Genomic DNA, 27,053 nt, shown 5'->3' with positions numbered 1-27,053 from the left:
ATAGACTGTATGTATACAGTAAAGTAACAAAAAACAAAGTCCCATAACTATGCAGAATATTTATCTAAAAGAATGTAACATGCACCATGCACAACTAGGGTGGGTACTGATCACTTGTGTGAAGTTTCATTAAATTGTGTGTAAGGGTTTGGTAGATTAGGCATGCACAAGATTGCATATGCAGACTGTATGTACATAGTATGTTAACAAGAAACAAAGTCCCATAACTCTGCAATTTTTGTCGCTGAAAGAACCTAACATGCCCCATGCACAACTACTGTTGATACTGATCACTTGTGTGAAGTTTCATTAAATTGTGTCAAGGGGATGAGGAGAGATGGTGCGCACAAGATTGTGTCTATGTATATAGTACAGTAACAAACAAGAGCTGTCTCCGTAGGATGACACATGCCCCCGATGGCACTTTGAATGAATAGTTATGGCCGATGTTAGAGTTTAGGACCTTTGACCTACAGACCTGGGTCTTGCGCGCGACACATCGTCTTACTGTGTCACACATTCATGCATAGTTATTTTAAAATCCATGCATGAATGACAAAGATATGTACCGGACATGCCCATCAATGCACTATCATGAAAAATGATCTTTAACGTCTAAGTGTGACCTTGACCTTTGAGCTACGGACCTGGGTCTTGCGTGTGACACGTCGTCTTATTGTGGTACACATTCATGCCAAGTTATTTGAAAATCCATCCATCGATGACAAAGATATGGACCGGACACGCCCATCAATGCACTATCCTTTAACGTCTAAGTGTGACCTTGACCATTGAGCTACGGACCTGGGTCTTGTGCACTGCACGTCGTCTTACTGTGGTACACATTCATGCCAAGTTATTTGAAAATCCATCCATCAATGACAAAGATATGGACCGGACACGCCCATCAATGCACTATCCTTTAACGTCTAAGTGTGACCTTGACCTTTGAGCTACGGACCTGGGTCTTGCGCACTGCACGTCGTCTTACTGTGGTACACATTCATGCCAAGTTATTTGAAAATCCATCCATCGATGACAAAGATATGGACCGACACGCCCATCAATGCACTATCCTTTAACGTCTAAGTGTGACCTTGACCTTTGAGCTACGGACCTGGGTCTTGCGCACTGCACGTCGTCTTACTGTGGTACACATTCATGCCAAGTTATTTGAAAATCCATCCATCGATGACAAAGATATGGACCGGACATGAAAATTGCGGACAGACCGACAGACAGACAGACGGTTCAAAAACTATATGCCTCCCTTCGGGGGCATAAAAAACAAAGTCCCATAACTCTGCAAAATTTTTTTCTGAAAGAACCTAACATGCCCCATGCACAACTCCTGTTGTTACTCATCACTTGTGTGAAGTTTCATTAAATTGTGTCAAGGGGATCAGGAGAGATGGTGCGCACAAGATTGTGTCTAGGTATATAGTATAGTAACAAAAAAAACAAAGTCCCATAACTCTGCAAATTTTTTTTCTAAAAGAACCTAACATGCCCCATGCACAACTACTGTTGGTACTGATCACTTGTGTGAAGTTTCATTAAATTCTGTCAAGGGGATAAGGAGAGATGGAGCGCACAAGATTGCGTCTACGGACGGACAGACAGACAGACAGACAACCTGAAACCAGTATACCCCCCCTTACAACTTTGTTGTCGGGGGGTACAACAAGTTAGACACAAAATAATACCTGTCCTCTCATCACAGCCATCTGCTTAAAGTATATACTTTTGTCAAACCCTTTGTCAGTCTGAAACAATTCAACGTAAAAGTATATGAAACTGTTTACATGTATGTAACTTTCTACTGACTTTCTCAGTGACAATCTTGCTGTAATGTCTAGCTAAGGGAAGTGAAAATCAGTGTTTTATTACACATCAGAAGTATTTACAGACAAATAATGGAGTTTGTATGAAATGTTTAGATCAGAAGCCTTAACGATTTGCTGTAAAATCTATCTTAAAACATTCTAAATTGAATTTAAACATAACCATGTCAACCTGTGTGTCTAATATAATTTCATTGTATCTTAGAGCAATTTAAATCCATCCTCAGAACTGAGGCTTACATAAATTTGGATTCTGTTTTGTGTAGAAAAAATAATGTATCTCCACTTAAAACTTTAAATAGCATATCAGCAACTTTACAAGTAACATTTTATTATAACCTTGACCAATGTCTACATTACGTTCTGGAAAAAAAGTGATCATCATTGAGGTTTGGACCGGGATATTCTACATAAGATATTTTAATATTAAAGTGAGTACTAAAAGAACCATAATCCTACAAGTATTATATTGCCTTTGCAGATACATACATGAGTCTTCTAGGTTACTTGTGCATGCTTGCACCAAGTATCTTTAAACCATTTAATAAGTAATAATCCGGATAGGAAATATCAGACTGATGCATGGATGGAAGCAACAAATGACTGTGTAATTACTATAATTATGCTTGTGTTTGGTGCATAAAAAAAGTGTTAACATCATTTAACCAAAACTTGTTTGTTTGTTTTAGGTTTAGCACCCTTGTTCAACAGTATTTCAGTCATGTGTTCAGTGTTACAGGATTCTGTACCAGTACTAACATGTTCTCCACAGGAAACTGCTGCAACATTCTGATTATCAGAGGAGGTGGAGGAGAAATGACTTGAAGACATAAATTTCTATCAAATTATCATGCAGAACATCTCACCTGGGAATCAAACTCATAACCCTGCAATCTGTAGATTTGCAGTCTTCTTATTAACCTTTACCCTGCTAAATTTCTAAAATGGACTGATCCATCATTCAATTTGGGCAGTACCACTTATTACTGAAAGGGTAGTTAACTGAAAATTTAGTGACAGAAAAGCAAACAGTGCAGACTATGACTGCACTGATCGAAAAGGCAAATTCACTTGGCGCCAGCAGGCTAAATGTTAAAATCATTATTGGTACTTACTTTAAATAGATCATGCAATTCATCACAAAGTTCCTGTACAAAGTTCATATCTGACAGCTGTGGTAATACAAGATCTTTGATTTCCTGTGAGAAGGGTACCTTAGCTTGTGGCAGCCAAGCCCAATGGTATGGATCTGAAAACCAGCAATTAACTTGATACATTTTAACTATGCGATCTGTGCACAAAAATATGGATCAAACATTAAGAAAAGATGAAGACAAAATACAGCATTTAATGAAAAAAAAATCCTAGCTGAAAGCGTTGTTTAGCAATTTTGTTGTGAGCAGCCTCATTTACAGTATTAAGAATTTACAAAGCATGAGTGTTTGTGTTTAACAGCATGACATAGATTAATTTTCACGGTTGTTTTGAATTGTTTGTTTGTTTTGGGTTAAACAACGTTTTATAACAGTATTTCAGTTATGAAATGGCAGGCAGCTGTTCCTGGATTCTGTACCAGTACAAACCTGTTCTCTAGAAGTAACTGCCAACTTCCCAACATGAATCAAGAGGTGGAGGATGAATGATTTCAGACACAATGTCTTTTACCAAATATACGCCCTGCCCAGGGATCAAACTCACGACCCTTAGATCTGCGCTCTCCTTACTGAGCTAGGATGGCAGCTTGTTTAAAATTATTCATGAATATTAGTGAAAATAAAAGCATCTCAAATATTACCCTATCTACAGCAAGCAACACAGAACTTCTAAATCACTGTAACCTGCTTACAGAACTCTCACTAAAAGTTCAGTATTTCATGACTGACAGCCAGACAGTAAGTGATGTCTCAAGAGATCTTACAACTTATTTATAATGCTGCCTGTCCTTCTACCTGTCAACATTCACTCCTCTAGCATATCAGACAAGCTAATTTTTCAACTTTTAATCGATTTAGACACCAGTCTGAAAATTCTAGCATCTGATTGGCTGTTACAGAGCACTCTTCTGATATTGACCAATGACAAAACAGCATTATGAGACGGTTCACCAAACTTAGTTTGACTTTTAACTCCAAGGTTATGCCTTATACAACCTTGTCATCGATCTATTTCCAGTGTGCTAACAAAGAACCAATCAGAAGCTGAGGTTTTATAACCTAGGGTTCTATCAGCCTGTTATTTAGAACTCTCTCAATGCTGCAGACCTATTGATTTACTTCTATACTCTTTTCTTTATGTATTATGTTAGGTATAATTCAGATAGAAGTATTTACAATTGTATCTTAGATGGTAACATGTATAATACATTCAAAATCCATTGTTTCACATTCATTTCCTAAAAGCAACGAAATATTTTTAAAGTTAAGAAAAGTCTCACTAACAACTTGTTCTTACACTATACTTTGCATACTTAATGATGGTGTGCAAATTTCAAATAGCACAACTATGGCAATTTTCTACATAAATAATTTTACAGATTCTATCATGATAAAACTGAGTATAAACTAAAGATCAACCTACAGGCTCTCCATTCGTCTGGATGTTTGAAAGGAAAAGCAAGACCATTGTCTATAGCTGCTATAGAAATATCTGGATTCTCAACATAACTCCACTCTGCTTCCTAGAGAACAACAAAAAAAAAAAGCATTTAGTCAACTACCTTTATTAAAAGCAATCAACATATATTGATAAATTTGAAACTATTTATAACAGATGTTTTACTAATTTAAAAATCAAACTTATACATTTTACAGTATCTGTTAAGTATTTAACATGACAGAAAAAAAAGACCAATAACGGACATGATCAATATAATTGCCTTATGTCTGCATTTGTTTTTGTTTTTTAAGGAAATAAATGCATAATAATGAACAATGTCCATCAACTTCTGTTTATTTTTAAAGATTTGTAACTGGTCTGGGTTCAGTTAGAGCACTGTGTCTGACAATTATCCTCGTCACAGCTGCAGGCATATTTTCAGATATCGGAATAACTTAATTTTCCTGCTAAAATGAAACATACATTTTTTTTAATGGGTTTATTGGGTTTTTCCAACAGCGTGTCAATATAATATCTTACTGTGTATGTTGACGGTATTCTGGAATAAAACTATGTTTGCCTTTTAAATAAAAGCTACATATTAATTGTGTTACTCCCTCATTCGCCAGCTTTGAAGAGAGAGAGCATAATGAACTGGAACCATATTGTTTTAAAGTCTGAAACTATGTGTTAAGAACAGCAAATATTCAATATTCAAATATTTCAGGACTAAAATGTGGTGAAGTTGAAAAAAAAACATGAGGGATTACAAAAAATACTCTTTAGTTATTTGATCTACAATTGTTTTACAAATAGTGCTGCAAAATGATCAGCTCTTGGGAGCAACCTGGCAAAAGTCGTCCTCCAAAGCAAAAGGGGCCCAGCCTTATATTCTCAATATTGAGATGGCAAGGAGTTTGAGTAATACTTCTTTGATAGAAGTCTTTTGCTCTCCACTTCTGATACATCTTGATCTTTTCAGACAGCAAGCTGCCAGTATTAGGTAGTTAAATCTATTGCTTACAAATCAAACAGAAATATTGTGTTACAGAAGTATTTCTAGAAGCGGCACAATATAACCAAAACCATAGACCTATCAAGTCTGAGAATCACAAGTCAAAGCAGTCTCATGTTACTGAGCCAGCACTAGCCCTATCACATAATATGTCAATCATATCACTTCCATGATGTGTCATCGTGGGGAACATTTATGCTAGTAATTTCAAAATCCCTTCATCAATGGCAGAGTTATGAACCGGACAAGAAACAGACCATGTTAACCTTTAACCTCTAAGTGTGACATTGACCGTAGAGCTAGGGGTCTGGATCTTGCACAAGACACATCGTGTCATCGTGGGGAACATTTATGCTAATTAATTTCAAAATCCCTTATTAATGGCAGAGTTATAGATCGGACATGAAACAGACCTTAACCTTTGACTTCTAAGTGTGACCTTGACCTTGGAGCTAGGGGTCTGGGTCTTGCGCAAGACACGTTGTCTTATGGTGAACATTTATGCCAAGTTATTTCAAAATTCCTTCACTGATGGCAAAGTTGCAGCCCGGACAAGAATTTACAGACACACGGACAGTGCGATTTTAATATGCCCACCTTCAGGGGCATAAAAACATTTTTCTACATTTAAAAACAATGACCTGGACCTTGAAGCTACTCAAATGCAACCAAAAATATTGGTCTCTATGAAAGTTTCCTATTTACCATGTCTGGTCTGCTTTAAATATATCCTAACCAAAATTATTGAGTAACAACTACTTTGACCCTGAATCAAGCAAAACCATGCCTCCTTGCAAGCTTCGAAAAATCCAAGTTTGATCACAATACCTTATTCCTAACTGAAGTTATTAAGCAGAAGTAATTTTCTACTTTCAGTTACAGCGACCTTGACCCCAGTGACCAGAATGCATACCTCAGTCTCTAAGAAAGCTACATAATGCACTTGGTCACAATATCCCAAGGCAAAAAATGGACCAATGCCAGTTGCAAAGAAGTACCCTAAACTTTAAACATCATACAAGTACTAAGAGCCACAACTCTTTGGTTCCTCAAGCAATTTCAATGAAACTTGCAGAACAGCATTTTATTATATTATGTACTATACACAAGTACATGGGCTATGAATCTTGTCTTCTCTACCATGTGTTACTGAAATCTTTAAGACCATGTCTGAGATATGACTCTGGACAGATGGAAAATGAAAGTGTAAAGGGCCATGAACCTTGCCTTCCTCGGGCAATCTAGCTGAAACTTGCACGTTGGCATTTCCCTATAATAGTTAATGTTTCTACCATGTTTTATTTAAGTACACAAAACCATGTCTTAGATATGGCTCAGGACAGACAGACAGATAGATGGACAATGCCAAAACATTATCATTTTGCCTCTGGGTGGGGAATGACAAACATCACAAACCACTTTTCCATCTGTATCAGCTGTGGCAGGTTCATACTTAATCAACCAGTTATCATTACCTCGATCTGAAAAAAAGTTTAAAAAATGCAAGCCTTAAAATAGGATGCTGTTTTTTATGCAAACACATATATCTCTCCTTAAACCATTTCTGTGTGTCAATGCCCCAACCAGACATGTGAAATAATCTGAAAGACTCTAATCAAACTGTCTCTTTGATATCTTACCTCATATATAACCTTATATGACCTTCACCTTGAACTTACTCTGCTGGAAGTTGTGTCACATCATTCTCATAATAATATGTTTGGGCTGAGATAAATACAGATAAATCTGGGTCAGTTTAAAAGTGATGTTCTGCATATCATGCATTTGTGGGGAACATTAAGATGTGTGATGCAAAAATTGTTAAAAAATAGATAAAAATACATAAAATACTGCCTTTGACCTGCTCATCAACTTTTAACACCATCATCTAAGGCTGGTGCTAAGTTACCCAAAGCTCCTTCCAGTGATCGAAATGCATAGAGCAAACACTAATTCCACCTGACATGATAATCCTTCAAAGGGTTATAAACCTATGATATCACTGTACTTGGAATTTGGCTTTAAAAAACATGCACAACTTCACTATTGAGCAAAATTCCTCTCTATGTTTCATTCATACTCCAGGTTAAACACTTTCTGAGATATGTGGGACACATATTTTGAGGCCCTTGATGCATATCTTTCATGAAATCGAGGGCCTTAGTTCTGGGCTTAATGAGATCCCAAACAAAATTCACATGCTGAATTATATTCTTACATGATGTCATGAATCTATACCACACTCTTTTTTCAGATATAATTTATGCAACACAAACTTTTAAGCTTCTTATGTGATTTTTTTACAAGCTTAAGGGCCGTAACTCTCATCTGGCTGACTGAAATCCCAAACACAACATCGGATGCACAACTTCAACACCCCAAGATGCACTATTTTACATGCTGAATAATTGTCCTATATGGTGTCACTATATGGTTAAATACTTTTGGTTTAAATCCCAAACACAACTATGTCTTTACTTTGGTTAAGTGGGGTACGAGGCGTATATGGCAAGCCAATTGTCCAATAATTACGTGAACCCCGGTTCACGTTCGAAAAACTAGGATTAACGATCGATAAACTAGGTTTTTCAAATACTAACCTATATTTTCGAGTGAAAACATCAGATACCGGGCATAAACCATAGTTTACGCTCGTGAACCAAGGTTTACGTTCGATAAACTAGGTTTCTCGATTGAACTATGCATTTCGGTTGTTATCCTATGTTTACGAACGTAAACTTGGGTTTACGAACGTGAACCTACGTTTACGAGTGTGAAATATGGTTTACGACGTTATCCTATGTTCTCGCTCGAAAAAATAGGTTAGTATTTGAAAAACCTGGTTTTACGTTTGAAAAACCTGGTTTATTGAACGTAAACCTAAGTTTACGCTCGTAAACCCAAGTTCACGTTCGTAAACATAGGTTCACACTTGAAAATATAGGTTCAGGTCCGTAAACTATGGTTCACGGTCGTAAACATAGGTTCACGTCCGTAAACATAGGTTCATGGCCGTAAACCCATGTTCACGCCCGAAATTCATTGTTGATACTATAATCCTAATATATCGACCATGGTTTATGTTTGATAAACTAGGTTTCTCGATTGAACTATGAGTTTCGGTCGTTATCATATGTTTACGATCGTTATCCTATGTTTACGCTCGTAAACCCCGGTTCACGCTCGTAAACCATAGTTTACGAACGTGAACCTATGTTTATGACCGTGAACTGGGGTTTACAATCGTGAACCTATATTAACAAGCGTGAACTATGGTTCACGGCGTTATCCTATGTTTTCGTTCGAAAATATAGGTTAGTGTTCGAAAAACCTAGTTTTACTTTCGAAAAACCTAGTTTATCGATCGTTAATCCCAGTTTTTCGACCGTGAACTAGGGTTCACGTGATTATTGGACAATTGGCTTGCCATATAGTTACAAATCGATAAACATGGTTTTACGAAGGTAAATTGTAGTTCACGGCCGTAAACCTATGTTCACGCTCGTAAATATAGGTTCACGACCGTAAACATAGGTTTACGGCCGAAACTGATAGTTGATTTCATAATCCTAGTATATCAATCGTAAACCGTGCTTTACGTTCTATAAACTAGGTTTGAAAAACCTGGTTTATCGAACGTAAACCTAAGTTCACGCTCGTAAACCCAAGTTCACGTTCGTAAACATAGGTTCACGCTCGAAAATATAGGTTCATGTCCGTAAACTATGGTTCACGTCCGTAAACATAGGTTCATGGCCGTACCCTTGTTCATGCCCGAAATTCATTGTTGATTCTATAATCCTAATATATCGACCGTAAACTATTGTTTACGATTGATAAACTAGGTTTCTCGATTGAACTATGAGTTTCGGTCATTATCTTATGTTTACGATCGTTGTCCTATGTTTACGAACGTGAATCTATGTTTACAACCGTGAACTGGGGTTTACAATCGTGAACCTACATTTACGAGCGTGAACTATGGTTCACGGCGTTATCCTATGTTTTCGTTCTAAAATATAGGTTAGTATTCGAAAAACCTAGTTTTACGTCCGAAAAACCTAGTTTATCGATCCTTAATCCTAGTTTTTCGACCGTGAACTAGGGTTCACGTAATTATTGGACAATTGGCTTGCCATAGGCGTACAGGTGTTTTCTTCAGTTACAGTAGACATGTCCAAGGTGAATGCCCTGGTTTAAATTCCATAATACAGACAGCATTAAACGTAACATTATCCAGACTTAATACACTAGTGGGAGACTTTATTGTTTTCTGGTCTCATGACTAGACTATACATGCAACTACATGGGAATGTTTCTACCATATAAGCTTCCTACATTTTCAATAAAGGATAAAGGAAAGTGTTTTGCGTGAAAAGCAGGAGAGAAAATGCTTGTTAGATAAAAAGTTTTCAGTTAATTTGCTTTTTAAAAAGAACTAAGACTGCTTCAACAGCCATAAAGATTAAATTGTTTCATATTTAATAATTATATAGAGGATATTACATTAGTGTCTTTTCATACTGTATTAATCAAATTGAACAAAATAATAAAATGCGAGGCTCTGCGGAGCATTTTATCAATTTTATTCAACAAGTTTAAAAAAATTCAATGTGGAAAGTCACAAATGAAATATTCTTTCAATCACATGCTAGCTTTTCCTGCTGAAACATCAGAAATTCTACTTTCTTTATCTATTATAAACAAGTCAATTTGACCAATGTTTCCTATACTTTAAATGAAGTCGAAGTCAAAGCTTTATGATAAAATACATTAGTGTATTACAGTTTTATGTAATGACTTTATTTCACTCCTGTGTCGTCAAATATATGATTAATTCATATTCATGTTGCAGTTTTTATTTTCAATGCAAGAGTAATTATTTTGTTACCTGTGTTTCTTATTATATAATCTAGGACAACTAAACGTTCAAATAAATGTTGGAATTTTCTCGCCGTTGATTCTGGCAGTGCTTCATTATCAAACCGTCGCAGCCAGTAGTCAGCGTCTTTAAAACCATTCACAAACAGTTGAAATGACCCTGCCTGTAATTGAAACACAAAATTTTCTTTCTTCTCATTTTTCCATGCAACATTTGAATCAAACAAAATTGGGTGAAACAGGCATTTTGCAAATTAATCACAATTAGAAGAAAATTAACTCTACATTATCTTTTGTGTTAATTCCTGTCTATTATTTTTGAGAATCAACACACAACTACATTCATCCACCATTAATTCAATCCAAAATCCCACTTATTTCCCTAATTACAGTGCACTACAAACACTGCCTACAAAATGCCATTTTGTCAGTCAAGAGCAGAAGTGGTAAACTCTTCTTGACATTTTGTCAGCCAAGAGCAGAAGTGGTAAACAATTTTTGACATTTTGTCAGCCAAGAGCAGAAGTCGTAAACTCTTTTTGACATTTTGTCTACCAAGAGCAGAGGTGGTTAACTCTATTTTATGTCAATGCAGTTAACCAGTTTTTGAATAAGAGGTTACAATTTGTTTCTTGTACTGTGGTTGATGCCCGAGAAATCTATAAAGAAACTACTTATATGGGAAGACATTTTAAACAAGTCTCCAGATTGTGAATACATGTAAACCAATCAATACAATTAATGCAACAAGAGCTCTGCCAAGCGGGGCAATATACGCTTGAAGGGTTACATCAGAGGATGGGAGCAAAATTTAAAGAACTTGATTGTTGAAGCCCAAAGGACAGGAACAACAAAGGGAATAAATTCAAAAAAAAATTCTAAGTCCACAAAAAAATCCTTACCAGGTACAGGTATTTCAAAATACACATGTACACCTAAAAATTGGAGGTATCATCAATGTTGTACCACAGAAAAGTGGTCTTGGTTTTTCCCTACAGGCAATAATAAAAAAAGTTTCAAAATAAGCTATTTATAGTAACATAAAAGGGAAGTAATGCAAAAATTCATTGTAAGTGAACAAAAAAGGGATCTGCCAAATAAAAACAAGAGCACTGCAATGCAGAGCAATATACACAAAGCAAAGTCATATATGACCTTTGACCCCTAAGTGTGACCTTGGCCTTAAAGCAAGTCATCTGAAACATGCGCTCTGCATGTCATCTCAGTGTGGTGAACATTTGTGTCAAGTTTCTTTGAAATCCTTCAAGCAGTTCAACAGTTACAGAGCAGACACAAAACAAACTGATATGATCTTTGACCCCTAAGTGTGATCTTAACCTTGAAGTGAGTCATCCGAAACATGCCCTCTGCACATCGTCTCGGTGTGTTGAACATTTGTGCCAAGTTTCTTTGAATCCTTCAAGCAGTTCAAGAGTTACAGAGCGAACACAAAACAAACTGATATGACCTTTGACCCCTGTGACCTTGACCTTGAAGCGAGACATTCAAAACATGCGCTCTGCATGTCCTCTCGGTGTGGTAAACATTTTTGTCAAGTTCCTTTGAATTCCTTCAAAGGGTTCATGAGTTACAGAGCCGACAGGAAATTGCTAACGGACGGACAGACGGACGGACACTGGGAGTATAACGTAATACATCCCTTCGGGCATATAAAAACAAAGTGTTAAGTAAACCTTTTTCACAGTTTCTGTTGGTTGGTACATTTAATACTGTTCTTCACAATATATGGACAAAAGGTTTCTACTTGTGCTTGACTGACTGAACAAAATATTTTATCAAACATTCGTTTAATCCTTATCATGCTGGAAACAATTGATTCTGCCTTTGCGACCAGTGTAGATCATGATCAGCCTGCACATCTGTGCAGTCTGATCAAGATCTGCACTGTTCGCCATTCAGTCAGTATCTTTTTCTGTAAGCACCTCTTTAAACAGTTAGTGTGACTGTCCAAATCGAAAGATGGACAAGTTCATTATAGAAATTTAGCAGGGTAATGGTTAAAATAATAGTTCAAACAGTAGTTTTAATAACTGAAGACAACAAACTATGCATTGTAGATGTCTAGTGGTTTAGATGTTGGCCTTTCAACCCATCCACAGTGTATGCAGGCACTAATCCTGCAGGTCCTAATCCTGCTAAATGTTACAACGACACTAAATATCTTCTTCATAAGACACCAGTCTAGGGTTTGGGGTTATAAAACTAAGACAGGACACCAGTCTCAAAATCCAAGCAGCAGGCTGTTTGTCCCTGAAAACAACTTTGAACAAGACAAATGGCAAAATGGTCTCCGAAGCTCAATCATACAATCTTGGAAACATTTTTTCTTGGAAGCCAACTTGAGAGTGATTCTAATAAGCTTAAGGATTTCTTCCTGGTGGAGCTAAAGATAATGATATAAACCAAATTAAAGTAAACCTTCATACAAATAACTCACCTTTCCAGGAAGGCCTATCCTATTAAATCTACGACCTATCTGTGAGAAATTTCTATTGATCATTTTCTTGGTGCTAGCTTTAGCTCTGTCTAGTGCATTGTAGTTGAACGTCTGACTGCATAATCGGACAACCTAAATACAGAAAACATAAACTTCTAATCTAAGAACATTAAGGCAGCCTTAGGAAAGACATCACCAAAGGTTACTGCTGACATTTTTCACCTCGAGTTTCTACACATATACAGTTGAATCTCTACATCTCGAAGACATTTTCAAGTCCCATCCCGAAAACACGTGCACAAAATATCATTTTAAGTTGAATTTCGGTTATCTCAAAGTAAAACACTTGATCCCTTGGAATTTGAAATACCGATATTCAACTGTGTTTGTGGTGCTTTAAGTAAAGACATATTAATCATATTATATCATACAAAGTATATGTACATGTATTTCTTAGCTCTCATTTCACTCTGAAAAAAACCTATAAAGATGAATTTGAATTTTTTAGGTACCATCTCTATTTTATTATATACATATACCCATTTCTACAGTTATGTCAGCCAAATGGAATGAAATGTTGCATCTAGAACATGTTGTTCCACCACTGAATATTTTTCCGTATCCAATGGGAGTTGAATACAGGGTTTTGTATTCATATGTGAAATACAAGCTGTGTTTCAGACTAAAAATTCTTAGGTTTATAATAAAATAATACGCAACTGTCACAAAATCTGTCTGGTATAGCTGAGTCAACAATTACTATTAATACAGAAGACAAACTCTCTACCCTACATGAATGTCTCCACTTAAACATCACAGCTTTGAAATACATGTTTTAAATATCTAATAAAATGTTCCAAATATCTTATTAGATCTAACTGATCTTATAATGTCTACAGTCTAGACGCAGACAAAATTTCTTTTAATGATATATCTAAAGTTTAGAACAGCTTTAAGTAAGTTAACAAGGTATTAAATTACAAGATAGCCATTACAATTTGCAACCTCATTAGCTGCAAAATTGTTTGCATTCAAAAGTATGTGTGGCTTTTGTCGAAAACGATCCCTAGTTATTAAATGCAAAAAAACAAGAGCTGTCGAAGGACAGCAACACTCAACTATTCAACAACCTTGTCAATTGAATGAATACAGAAGTTGAAAAAGTGGCATAATTTTGTAACAAGAGCACCGCCTTGCGGGTGCTGACGCTCATCTGATTTTTTTTGTATAATAGAAATATTGTCCTACCCATGATTTTCTAAGTCTAAAAAGGGCCATCATTCTTGCAAAAAGCAGGATAGAGTTATGTTTCTTGATGTACAGTGTCCAATTATGATTGTGAAAAACTGTTGCAAGTTTTAAAGCAATAGCTTTGATAGTTTATGAGAAAAGTTGCCTTAAACATAATACTCAACCAAGAAAATGATTTTCTAAGTCCAAAAGGGGCAATAATTATTGCAAAAAGCAGGATGGAGTTATGTTGCTTGCTGTACAGGATCAGCTTATGATGGTGAACAAGTGTTGCAAGTTTCAAAGCAATAGCTTTGATAGTTTAAGAGAAAAAGTTGACCTAAACATAAAACTTAACCAAGAAATCTGATATTTTCTAAGTCCAAAAGGGGCCATAAATCTTGCAAAAAGCAGGATGGAGTTATGTTTCTTGCTGTACAGGGTCAGCTTATGATGGTGAACAAGTGTTGCAAGTTTTAAAGCAATAGCTTTGATAGTTTAGGATAAAAGCTGACCTAAACATAAAACTAACCAAGAAAACTGATTTTCTAAGTCCAAAAGGGGCAATAATTCTTGCAAAAAGCAAGATGGAGTTATGTTTCTTGATGTACAGGGTCTGCTTATGATGGTGAACAAGTATTCCAAGTTTCAAAGCAATAGCTTTGATAGTTTAGGAGAAAAGTTGACCTAAACATAAAACTTAACCAAGAAATCTGATATTTTCTAAGTCCAAAAGGGGCCATAAATCTTGCAAAAAGCAAGATGGAGTTATGTTTCTTGCTATACAGGGTCAGCTTATGATGGTGAACAAGTCTTCCAAGTTTCAAAGCAATAGCTTTGATAGTTTAGGAGAAAAGCTGACCTAAACATAAAACTTAACCAGGCAATGCCGACGCAGACGCCAACGCCGACGCCGACAACCGCTCAAGTGATGACAATAACTCATCATTTTTTTTCAAAAAATCAGATGAGCTAAAAATGCAAAACAGGGTTATGGAACCTGCACAGTGCTTATCAGCTCATGACAGTGGACAAGTGTGTGAAGTTTCAATCCATTCCATTTGTGGATACTGAGATACCAGCTTACATACAAAAGCTTAACCAAAAACTGCTAAGTCGAAAAAGGGGCAAAATTTTGAAAAAAATGCAAAGTAGAGTTATGGGACCTGCTTAGTGCATGTCAGATCATGACAGTGAACAAGTGTGTGAATGTGAAGTTTCAATCCATTCCTATCAGTGAGTGCTGAGATACCAGCTTACATACAAAACCTTAACCAAAACTTTCTATGTCAAAAAAGAGGAGTAATTTTGCGAAAAAGGAAAATAGATCTCGAGTTATGGAACCTATGCAATGTAAGTCAGTTTATCACAGTGAATAAGTGTGTGAAGTTTCAACACATTCCCACCAGTGGTTACTGAGATACCAGCTTACATATAAAAACTTAACCAAATCGGGACGCGGACGCCGACGCACGGGCGAGTCCAATAGCTCACTATTCTATGAATAGTTGAGCTAACAAGAGCACCGCCTTGCGGGTGCTGACGCTCATCTGATTTTTTTTTGTGTAATAGAAATATTGTCCTACCCATGATTTTCTAAGTCTAAAAAGGGCCATCATTCTTGCAAAAAGCGGGATAGAGTTATGTTTCTTGATGTTTAGTGTCCACTTATGATGGTGAAAAACTGTTGCAAGTTTTAAAGCAATAGCTTTGATAGTTTATGAGAAAAGTTGACTTAAACATAATACTCAACCAAGAAAATGATTTTCTAAGTCCAAAAGGGGCAATAATTATTGCAAAAAGCAGGATGGAGTTATGTTGCTTGCTGTACAGGGTCATCTTATGATGGTCAACAAGTGTTGCAAGTTTCAAAGCAATAGCTTTGATAGTTTAAGAGAAAAAGTTGACCTAAACATAAAACTTAACCAAGAAATCTGATATTTTCTAAGTCCAAAAGGGGCCATAAATCTTGCAAAAAGCAGGATGGAGTTATGTTTCTTGCTGTACAGGGTCAACTTATGATGGTGAACAAGTGTTGCAAGTCTTAAAGCAATAGCTTTGATAGTTTAGGATAAAAGCTGACCTAAACATAAAACTTAACCAAGAAAATGATTTTCTAAGTCCAAAAGGGGCAATAAATCTTGCAAAAAGCAAGATGGAGTCATGTTCCTTGATGTACAGGGTCTGCTTATGATGGTGAACAAGTATTCCAAGTTTCAAAGCAATAGCTTTGATAGTTTAGGAGAAAAGTTGACCTAAACATAAAACTTAACCAAGAAATCTGATATTTTCTAAGTACAAAAGGGGCCATAAATCTTGCAAAAAGCAAGATGGAGTTATGTTTCTTGCTATACAGGGTCAGCTTATGATGGTGAACAAGTATTCCAAGTTTCAAAGCAATAGCTTTGATAGTTTAGGAGAAAAGCTGACCTAAACATAAAACTTAACCAGCCGACGCGGACAACCGCTCAAGTGATGACAATAACTCATCTTTTTTTTTTCAAAAAATCAGATGAGCTAAAAATGAAATGCCCAAAAATTACAGGATGTTAAACTGCATCCTTTGCTGTTACAAAATTTTAATGTACAGATAACTCGCCAATAGCATGTCACTATCTAAACTTTTAGCATATAGTGAAGAATGTTTAGACTTTCATGATATCTAAACTTACTAACACTTAAAACTATTGCTCACATTCATTTAAATGTTTGATTTATTTGAATCTATCTTTTATGTCTGAAGTTATGATGAAATATTTATGCCTGTCTGATTCACCAGTAGGGGGTCACTATCTAAACTTTTAGCATATAGTGAAGAATGTTTAGACTTTCATGATATCTAAACTTACTAACACTTAAAACAATTGCTCGCATTTATATCAATGTTTGATTTATTTGAATCATTCTTTTATGTCTGAAGTTATGATGAAATATTTATGCCTGTCTGATTCACCAATAGGGGGTCACTTTTGCCAATAGGGGGTCACCTAGTTTATCATATTTTCTATCCATTTAAAACAGTCTTTTTCTGACAAAACATGACTGTGGTATTAGAAATGAACATTTCAAGACAGTATATAATGAGGGACAGTATGTTTACATTTCAAAGAGGAGATATTAAGTCAAAGAATATAGCACTAGTTTTCACAGTTGTATTTCTATGCATAATTAGCACCACCGATACCTAAAACTAAAATCATTCAGAGAACCTTATTCATTTATCTAGATTTGCCAGTTCAAACCAGTAAAACATCAAATCAACCTTTGATTTGTATTTTTAAGCAAAATAAACAACCTTTTGATTATCCCTGAAATGGGTGATTCTCTATTGGCTAAATGGCCGCCTCTGTTTGATGGCACTTTTTTTTCATCAAAGTCAATCTAAAATTCATAATCATATTATTTCCATGAAAGTGTGCGTTTCACTCTTCAAAATGGTACCAAATTTGTGTGGTTTTATCTAAGAAATTGTGAGGTATGCTCAAAAATATTCTACTTTGAAGAATTCAAGAGTGCTAAAATCCAAGTCAGGAAACACGGTTGCAAGAGTTATCTATTCCTGGAACTCAAACTCATTAGATTATAATCATCTTCTTTTGTCTATTAATTGCTAAATGATAAGTTTATATAACTGGATACTTAAACATTGTATACTCTGATATGTTTAAGAGAGATTCACATTTTATTTTCAAGTGACCCGCTATTGGCAGTGATTCTCTATTGGCGAGCTGACTGTTCACAAGCTTTTGATTACGGGTAACCCTAAAAATAACAACAACTGGGGTCATCTAATGACCACAGGCAAAATGGTACAAAGTTTGAGGGCTTTAGGCCACACTAAAACCCACCCACTTAGCTCAGTAGGGAGAGCGTTGGTCTACGGACTGCGGAGTCGTGAGTTCAATCCCGGGCGGGGCGTATGTTCTCCGTGACGGTTTGATAAAAGACATTGTGTCTGAAATCATTCATCCTCCACCCCTGATAATTCATGTGGGGAAGTTGGAAGTTACTTGCGGAGAACAGGTTTGTACTGGTACAGAATCAAGGAACAATGGTTAGGTTAACTGCCCGCTGTTAAACCCAAAACAAAGAAACAAACAAAACGTTTCAGGCTGAAAGTTACTCACCTACTGACCCACTTAACAATATAGTTCATCTAATGAAGATAGGCAATCATTCTGTACAGTGTGACTACTGTAGGCCCAAGCAATCAATGGTTACTAATTAGAAACCAAAATTTAGATCTGTTGTCTGACAGATAGATCTTAACACCAAGTTATGAGCAAAACAATATAGTCCCTCTCTTCTTTGAAGGGGGCCATAAAAATTCTGAAGTAAAACTAGAGATGCTTTTGAGAAAAGCGCATGTCTCCCACAACTGCCTAATCATCTAAATAGTAAGTCAGTCTTTATTATTATTCTGTTTACTTAGAGCACATGTGCATGCGTTTTTTTGACACCAAAAGGACCCCTATACTACTTTTAAAAGTAGTATAGGTGCCGGTTTGGGGGCAAAAATACGCAAGAAAATCTGTGTGTTTTTTGGTAATTCAAGGGCCATTCTGAAGTGCCAGGGCTGATCTGGCTAGTTATCGAACTTGGCAGAGCACTTATTGGCAAACACATTTTGATCAAGTTTGGTGAAGATGTCATGAGAAATGTTTGACTTAGAGTGCGGACAAGCTTTGTGACAGACACACAGACAGACACACGCACACACACACACAGACTGGAGTAAATCAATATGTCTCCCACACCACTGTGTGGTGGGAGACATAATTATGCATACCTTTGTAGTGGGGACAATATTTAACTGCAATTTCTGGTCGACTAGACTGGCTCCAGCTTCTGACAGATAGCCCTGATTAGGAACCAGACAACTACGCCCAAAACAGCAAGGACAACATAACTTGTGCAGCCACTTCGTCCATTTTGGATTTAACTGACCATATGGTTCTTCATCTTTCGGTTTGAACACAGCTATGGTTTTCTACAAAAAGAATGAACACAGCTATGGTTTTCTACAAATACAATGAAACATATTATAATAACATCTTTCCATTAGACATAATTATGTGAACACAGAACTCACTGTTTTTTACCAATTACAGCAAAAGGCAATAATTGTAGACGAAAGCATATCTTTTCTATTAACAAACTAAAAGAACTAAGACGGAACAAACGTTTTCCACAAAGGTTTTTAACACTGCCAAACATCTCCTAGTAAGTAAGCAAGCCTACAACTCCTGATGTAAAAGAGGAGCAGCCATCTCGATCGTGCTGACTGTTGAACCAACCAATCCTTACATGTCTGAATCCCTACATTTCCCAATTTTCTGAAGATCTCTCAGTGAGATTCAAAATGATTTTAAATAGCTTCCTTTTGTTTGGAAAATTTAGCTAACTTCACAAATGAGCTAAAATAATATAGTTGAAAGGTCAAGATCAAAATCTTTGCTAATTTTGCTGATAGCGTAACTGTGGCTTAAAATAGTTTTTAAATAAACAGCATATTTTTGACATTTCATGGTCTCTCTATACATTTTTGTCAGGGCAAATATACAATTTGTCAGTAAATTAAACATAAAAAACATCTGAGAGAAACATATGGTACATATGACGTATGTAAATATTTCATACTTCAGCATCATTTATAGGACTGTTCTTTGTGTTGTTGTTGACCATGTTGGCTGAATTTATTAAACTATAAATAACAAAACTGAATTCCAACGAATTAGGTTTAACAGCAACTTCCTCATAATGTACAGCTATGATATTGTATGGACACAGCAAAAAACATTTAAGAGACTGCCACAATAAAAACAGTATCACAGACTCATTAGAATGTCAATCCAAGCTTAGACTGTACTTGTGTAAGCTGATTAACAAAATGCCCACTTTATTGAGGATTTAACATTTAAGAGACGGATATACTTTATTATATCTTAGGTAACTTTACTTTCAGCAAGCCTGCATGTCAAATCAAATGTCCTTTAGCAAATGGTAACTTTACATTCAGCAAGCCTGCATATCAAATGTCCTTTGGCAAATGGTAACTTTACTTACAGCAAGCCTGCATGTCAAATGTCCTTGAGCAAATGGTAACTTTACTTTCAGCAAGCCTGCATGTCAAATGACCTTGAGCAAATGGTAACTTTACTTTCAGCAAGCCTCATGTCAAATGTCCTTGAGCAAATGGTAACTTTACTTTCAGCAAGCCTGCATGTCAAATGTCCTTGAGCAAATGGTAACTTTACTTTTAGCAAGCCTGCATGTCAAATGACCTTGAGCAAATGGTAACTTTACTTTCAGCAAGCCTCATGTCAAATGTCCTTGAGCAAATGGTAACTTTACTTTCAGCATTTAGCCTGCATGTCAAATGACCTTGAGCAAATGGTAACTTTACTTTCAGCATTTAGCCTGCATGTCAAATGACCTTGAGCAAATGGTAACTTTACTTTCAGCATTTAGCCTGCATGTCAAATGACCTTGAGCAAATGGTAACTTTACTTTCAGCAAGCCTGCATGTCAAATGTCCTTGAGCAAATGAATTTATACAAGACTTCTTCTAAGATTTGGTTTTTAAATCCTATCTGGAATTATGCTCATATATAAAGTTGTACACTTAATACCTGCATGCATTAATTGTGCCAGCTGGATGGCTTTCTCACATGAAGAATTCAATGCCCCAACTTGCCCAAGTGAGACTCAACCATACATCAGTGAAGGGCAAGTGATTTGAAGTCAAGGACGTTAACCACTCAGACACGGAGGCCCCTAGTCCTATCTTCACAAGTGCCCAATGACTTATATGTTTTTAACAACAACAACAACAACAACAAATCAAATGAACACTGAGGCAGGTATATCACATTTAGCAGCAAGATTATAGCACAGTGACCATGCAGTAAATACAGGACATTTTGATAAGACCAGCAAATTTACTAAAGAAAGGTGAATGTCAGATGCAGTCTGAATCTTAAGGTACAATTTCTATAATTATGTGTATAGCAAAGCAGCAGATCATTGTGACAATTATGAAAATGATCGTACAGTCTACCACTGTCATATAACAGGTGCTTTATGACACTACCACAATTTAATTTTTTTTGAGGGGGATTTAACGTCCCACCGACACATGATAGGTCATATGGCGACTTTCCAGCTTTTATAGTGGAGGAAGACCCCAGGTGCCCCTCCGTGCATTATTTCATCATGAGCGGGCACCTGGGTAGAACCACCGACCTTCCGTAAGCCAGCTGGATGGCTTCCTCACATGAAGAATTCAACGCCCCGAGTGAGGCTCGAACCCACATGGATGAGGGGCAAATGATTTGAATTCAGCGACCTTAACCACTCAGCCACGGAGGCCCCACCACAATTTAATGGCATGACATATTGTGCACATGTACTCTACCACTGTGGCATTGTTAAGGTTCATAGGTTCATGCTGTCATTATAATTTTTGTACTTTGGCAAGTGTAAAATAAAGAAGACCTATAGAAGACCTATTGATTCTCTCTCAGTTAATTATCCGGTATTCTTATTTCAGAAATGAACTACACATCAGTAGGTAATAACTCCAGCTCTCAGAGTGGACAAATGAAACCCAAGGAATATAATACGACAGATAATCAAATATATATTACTTCTGTTTATCAAATTTAGACCAAGGACATCATAATCTGATGATTATATTATGTCACAAACAACTGAAATTATCAAAGATAAGTTTAAAAGAGACATGAACAAGTGTTCAAAAATGATACAAGAGTACATTCCTAATAAACTAGTGTAAAACAGAACTAAAAAAACTTGAAAAAATGAAAAAACAAGAGAGCCCTGAAGGCCCTGTATCACTCTCATAACCTGGTTCTTATCCAATATAACCTATATAGTACCTATAATTAGGCCTAGATTTCAAAGAGACAAACATTTTCACCAGTTTTACGTAAATCTGACAGGTCACTAACCAAGTTTTTTTTAGTGATCTAACTAGACTAGCTCCTAGACTATGATATGTTTTTTTACATTTTTATGACTGAATAAAGTGAACTGAGCCAGTCTATATCCTATGTCCAATACCATATGATAATTTCAACATCACTCCTCTGTGAAAATCTCTAAAATAAATTAAATTCATCAAAAAAGGAAAAATGTAGAAATATATTATTATCAGTCTAGTGGCTAGTCTATGATCTAACCTATAAAAGTGGCATAACCTCAGGTACCCCACTTTTGAACTTGAACTAGATTAAAAACACATAAAGATTCAGACAAAGATTTGTAATGATTTAGTTGAAAAGTGGACTCTAAAGTGCTAACATAGTTAAGTTTTCTATGATTTAACCTTATGACCTAGACATGCAATAGCTCAACTGGGCACTTTGTGCTTTGGTGAGCTAAAAACTAAACAGAAAGACAATTAAATGTTTTAAAGATCAGCTTAACTAAACTTTACTAAAGTCTTAACTGAGCAATCTTAAGATAATCCGTGTTAGATGGAAGTCTTAAAATTTACAATCGTAGGATAATAGTTAGTGCTTGCAAATTGGTACATTTACATAGTTTTATACTAAACATGAGGGTTCCTCAAAATAAGTTAATGTTAGGGGGAGTCACACTGGGCCATTTCTAACAGTTTTTCTTTTTTTTATGTACCAGAAGGCAGTTAGCCTACAACCAGTATTCCTGTATTCTGTACCAGTAATTATTATTAATTGCCAACTTCTCCACATGATTCAGTCTATAAAGTTACTAAGCTATAAATATATTACCAAGGAACTAATGTCTGTAACTCTTAAAATTTAGGTTTCTCCTTAGGGGATAATCGATCAGTGAAGGTGACAGTCTAAATTACATGTATAATGAATAAACAGATTCATTTACAACATTTCAGGACTATCTGCATAATGAATACAAAATGGAATTATTGAAAAGCTCACATTAAGTTCCTGTCACACACTTTCATATTATATTTCTTTTTTATCGAACCTTAGTAATCTATTTTCCCCTTGCAGGAACATAGACAACCCTTTTTTTATAAGCATTATGTAGAATTATGACACTTACACCAATCCTGCTATACATGAAATAGCATCCACTTGTGCCCTTAACACTGAGTTTAGGTTTCTGTCCAATATCTAGGGCAAGTTCACACTCATAAACAAACTGAGCAAATCCTTCGTCTTCTTTACGAAACTTGTTTCCAAATGGCGAAACATAGGTTTGAGTGTCAATTTTATAGTCTACACTGTTATAGAGACTCGCAGAATCTACATTCGAGTCTTGACGTTGCACTATCTGGATTGTGTCTAAGTCGGACATGATACCTAACTTATGATAGTGCTTTATCAAAAAATCATACTGCAAATTTAATCCGTAATAATTTCCAAGACATGGTATATAAACAGTCATTCCTACTTTCCCAAAAACTTGTGTCAAAGTCCAGACAATATATCACAGTTCTGTTCATTTCCTTGTTGTCTCTACTTTAAATCATTCTCCTTTTATCTTTATATTCCTAAACACTCTCCTTAACACACGACATGCATAACACATCAAAATTTTATACAATTCAATTTCCAGTACTCAAGGCAGAATTCAATTTAATACAGTGACACTTTTTGAGTACTGTGTTATCTAGTTTGTAATATCCATGCAATATCTTTGTGGATAACACATTATACATCTAATAATATCCTACTTGTATCAACATTATATCCATATTTTACATCTATATAACACACTTTGTACATGCTAGAAGTCAATAATTAAGTTGTTCAGTAAAGGCTCGAGGCCAAGTACATGTACTGTAGCATTATGAGTAATTAACAACAGACTGTTCAATTATAACTATTAAATTAATTAAACAAGGACTTTTTTTTTCATGACCTTTATTCTTAATCAACTGGCTTTGAGAATTTTTAAAGCGACATTCTGTTTAAATCACATTTATAATTTTTGTTACTACAATTTGTTTACATTTTATTTCTTAAAGAGTACGACTGAGAATTTTTGTCTTGAAAAACCATTCAATGCGCTTATAAAACATAAATATAATATTGTATCATTTTAGACTGCTTAGTGGATATATTACGAGGACTGTGATACAATTTTGTTCTGTTCTATAATCAAGCTCAGCTTAATTCCTTTACATTAATATAGTGTGGCTAATATTGCAGGATTGTTTTGGCACTTCAATAATATTGTGCAATATTTCATTGCTATATTTCTGTCACAGTACTGGAAACATATGGTGGCTGATTTAAGACATTGTGTTATGTTACATCTGATTGCACATGCTGTATGTACACCTCGTTGTGTTGTCCTGGCGTGAGCACCAACACTCCAAAACGAAACTTTGAATGTTTTATGTGTCTTTCAGCAAAGGAACCAACGCAATAAAACGAAAGTAACAATACGACAAAACAAAACATAACATTTTGTTTAATGCTTTTGCCCATGCAAACAACAATGGCTGCACTCATGCCATTGCAACATAAATGGAATGTCTTAAATCAGCCACCATATGAACATGTCCAAAACTTCAAGCAGAAGAAACTTCAAGCACTTTGTAAAGTAGCATAACATGGCTAAATGTGTGTTTTACTCAACCTTTAGGTCCAGTACTTTTTTCGTTTATGTTTACTCAATGACACATACAAACACAATCATTTTAAGCACCTTTAGTTATTAATTTGAAATGATCAACAAAATTCCACTTTATCTGTTTAAAGTTTGCATAAAACACAGTTACTATAATCTTTTCAGCATTAAATATTAAACTAGCTGCATTATATACAATGTCATGTAATTATATTATAAATGAACAGATTAATTATAAACCATTAATTCTGTTTGTATACAATTTTCTGTATTAACTGAGCAATTCCTTAACAATCTGGTAGTCTAAAAATCACTTTAAATAGTGAAATTTTCTTCCCAAACATTAATATATTCCATTCATCTGTGACATTGTAAACATTGTATTCCTTTACATGAACCAAACATGAATGAAACCGAAACGTCAGTGGTAAAAATAAACCAGTATTTAACATGTGATTAAATGTCCAATAAACATTTCTACAGACACGTCAAAATGAGGACAAATTGTTCTGAGCATGCTCAAAAGACATTTCCTTTACAACAACAATACTGTAGTGCCTTATATAGGAGTGTAATCAGATAACCCAAATCTTCTAAATAAAGAAGAATTATCTGAAATTGATTTTGAGTGTGTAAAAATAGCTCAGGACAATGATAGCATAGGGGAAATAAATCTTACAGAATTAAGGTTGCTATCAAATTTATTTAACTACCTTGCTTATATGATACATAATTATCCTGTTTGCTGACTGCATTTTTTATCTTTATTTTTAAAGCATCAAAGAGAAAAATCACGACTTTTTCTGGAAAAAAAGAGCTTTATAACATCATGTGAGTAACACAGAAACTGAAAGTGAAAGTCCCAACATACACAAATTTAATGTACATCATATAGTGACTTTTTTGCTTTTGACACTCAAGGCCCCCTTCTGTGCACCTGGGTAGAACCTGTTAGTGTTACATTCCAGTGGCCAGCTGAATGGCTTCTTTGACATGTAAGAATTCTACACCCAAAGTGTGGTTTCTAACCCACAGCAGTTAAGAGATGAGTCACTCCAAATGGCAACATCTTAGCCATGGAAGACCTGACAAAATATTTTATTCAAGACATATGTCACAGATTAAGAAAAATGTGCAGCCAGTCTAGGACTCTAACCCGGGGCCTTGAAAAACTGTTATGATGCTCTACCTATTAAGCTATCCAGCCACCTACACATGATCTTCTCTCAGTTTCAATATTCAAGTCCTATATCGCAACATACCCACCCCCAATAACGGGACACATGATCTCAGTCCATAGTCCAATATTGAGCCCCATTGATGTCACAGGGTGAGAAAAATGTGCAGCCAGACCAGGACTAGAACCCGAAGCCTAAGAATATCATTCCGATGCTCTACCAACTGAGCTACCCAGCTGCCTACATACTTTTCCCAACTTTAATGTTCAAGTCTTATACCATGACACCAGTCCTAGGACATTCATCGACGGTGATTTTAACTCGGAAAATAAAATTTATTTTTGTCTTATGACATAGCATAGTTAATTCAAAGCTAGGCAAAAACAAGTGAAATATGCATCAAGTTGTCTTACAAGTTACATATACCATGTATAACTAATGCTCACTGATTTCTGTGCTGCGTCAAACTTAGTAACTAGTGAACCATGAACCAATGGCGTCCTGTTTTAAAATTTAGTTTACATGCACCGCACAATTTCAAATCAATAAATAATAATTATTCTCATAATTTTTAAAATCTTAGGGAAATACTGCTATTGTGTGGGAAATAAAAGCAGGTGCTAAATAAGGATTATAACTGTGTAGAAACTTGAATAAAAAAAATAATTTCAATATTTGCAAAATGGAAGAGAGCCAAGAGAACTAATATTTGCATTGTACAAAAATTATATTGTCTAACAAAAGTGATCATTAAACTGCTTTAAGGTAGTAGAGGTGTAATAGCAATGTTTACAAAATGGCATTTGCATGGTATATTCTTAAAGATGACCGTGTTTTGCACTGCATTGCAAATTTTAAACAACTTTTACCATGCCGTTTTTTCTAAATTTTGTATAACTTGTGGTATCTCCTCTAGCTCAAGTAGAGAAAAATTTCAAAGTGATGGACGCTATATAAAATGTTTGCAGAGAACTCATTTTACCATTAATTTTAATAAAAGAATCATCAAACTATAGTTAAACAATTATTAAACACAAAATAAAAATGTGGATATCATTTTATATAGTGTTCCTCAAGTAAACGGATTTAATGATACAGAATTCTTATTTCAACGTTGAAAAAATAAGGTCGAATCCTTGTTTCTGTTTTGAATTTTGCTTACTTCATTCAAAAATTACCTTGGGACAGATGTAAATCCTACCTAAATTTCTTCCACAATATGTAATCTAAAGAATGGAAGCAAA

General features: G+C 35.5%; 1 protein-coding gene across 3 annotated transcripts in view; it reads right to left on the bottom strand.

Annotated features, from left to right (window-relative positions):
- The window catches only part of LOC128559388 (phosphatidylinositol 4-kinase type 2-alpha-like), a 40,454-nt gene that overhangs the window by 2,275 nt on the left and 11,126 nt on the right, over positions 1–27,053 (bottom strand). The window contains exons 1-9 of one of the 3 annotated variants that reach the window (XM_053550768.1): positions 24,872–25,093; positions 23,096–23,558; positions 18,813–19,013; positions 12,794–12,925; positions 10,346–10,499; positions 6,871–6,935; positions 4,422–4,521; positions 2,960–3,093; positions 1,707–1,766 (exon numbers count right to left, since the gene is read on the bottom strand). In XM_053550768.1, the coding sequence (XP_053406743.1) occupies positions 1,707–1,766; positions 2,960–3,093; positions 4,422–4,521; positions 6,871–6,935; positions 10,346–10,499; positions 12,794–12,925; positions 18,813–19,013; positions 23,096–23,440 (1,191 nt within the window). In that variant the 5' untranslated portion in view covers positions 23,441–23,558; positions 24,872–25,093. Of the gene's footprint in view, positions 1–1,706; positions 1,767–2,959; positions 3,094–4,421; positions 4,522–6,870; positions 6,936–10,345; positions 10,500–12,793; positions 12,926–18,812; positions 19,014–23,095; positions 25,094–27,053 lie in introns of those variants that run through there. The other 2 variants (XM_053550767.1, XM_053550766.1) reach the window with 2 other exon arrangements.

This window comes from Mercenaria mercenaria, chromosome 9 (genome assembly GCF_021730395.1).
Source record: "Mercenaria mercenaria strain notata chromosome 9, MADL_Memer_1, whole genome shotgun sequence".
Taxonomy (NCBI): domain Eukaryota; kingdom Metazoa; phylum Mollusca; class Bivalvia; order Venerida; family Veneridae; genus Mercenaria; species Mercenaria mercenaria.
This window is presented reverse-complemented; position numbering and strand designations above follow the sequence as displayed.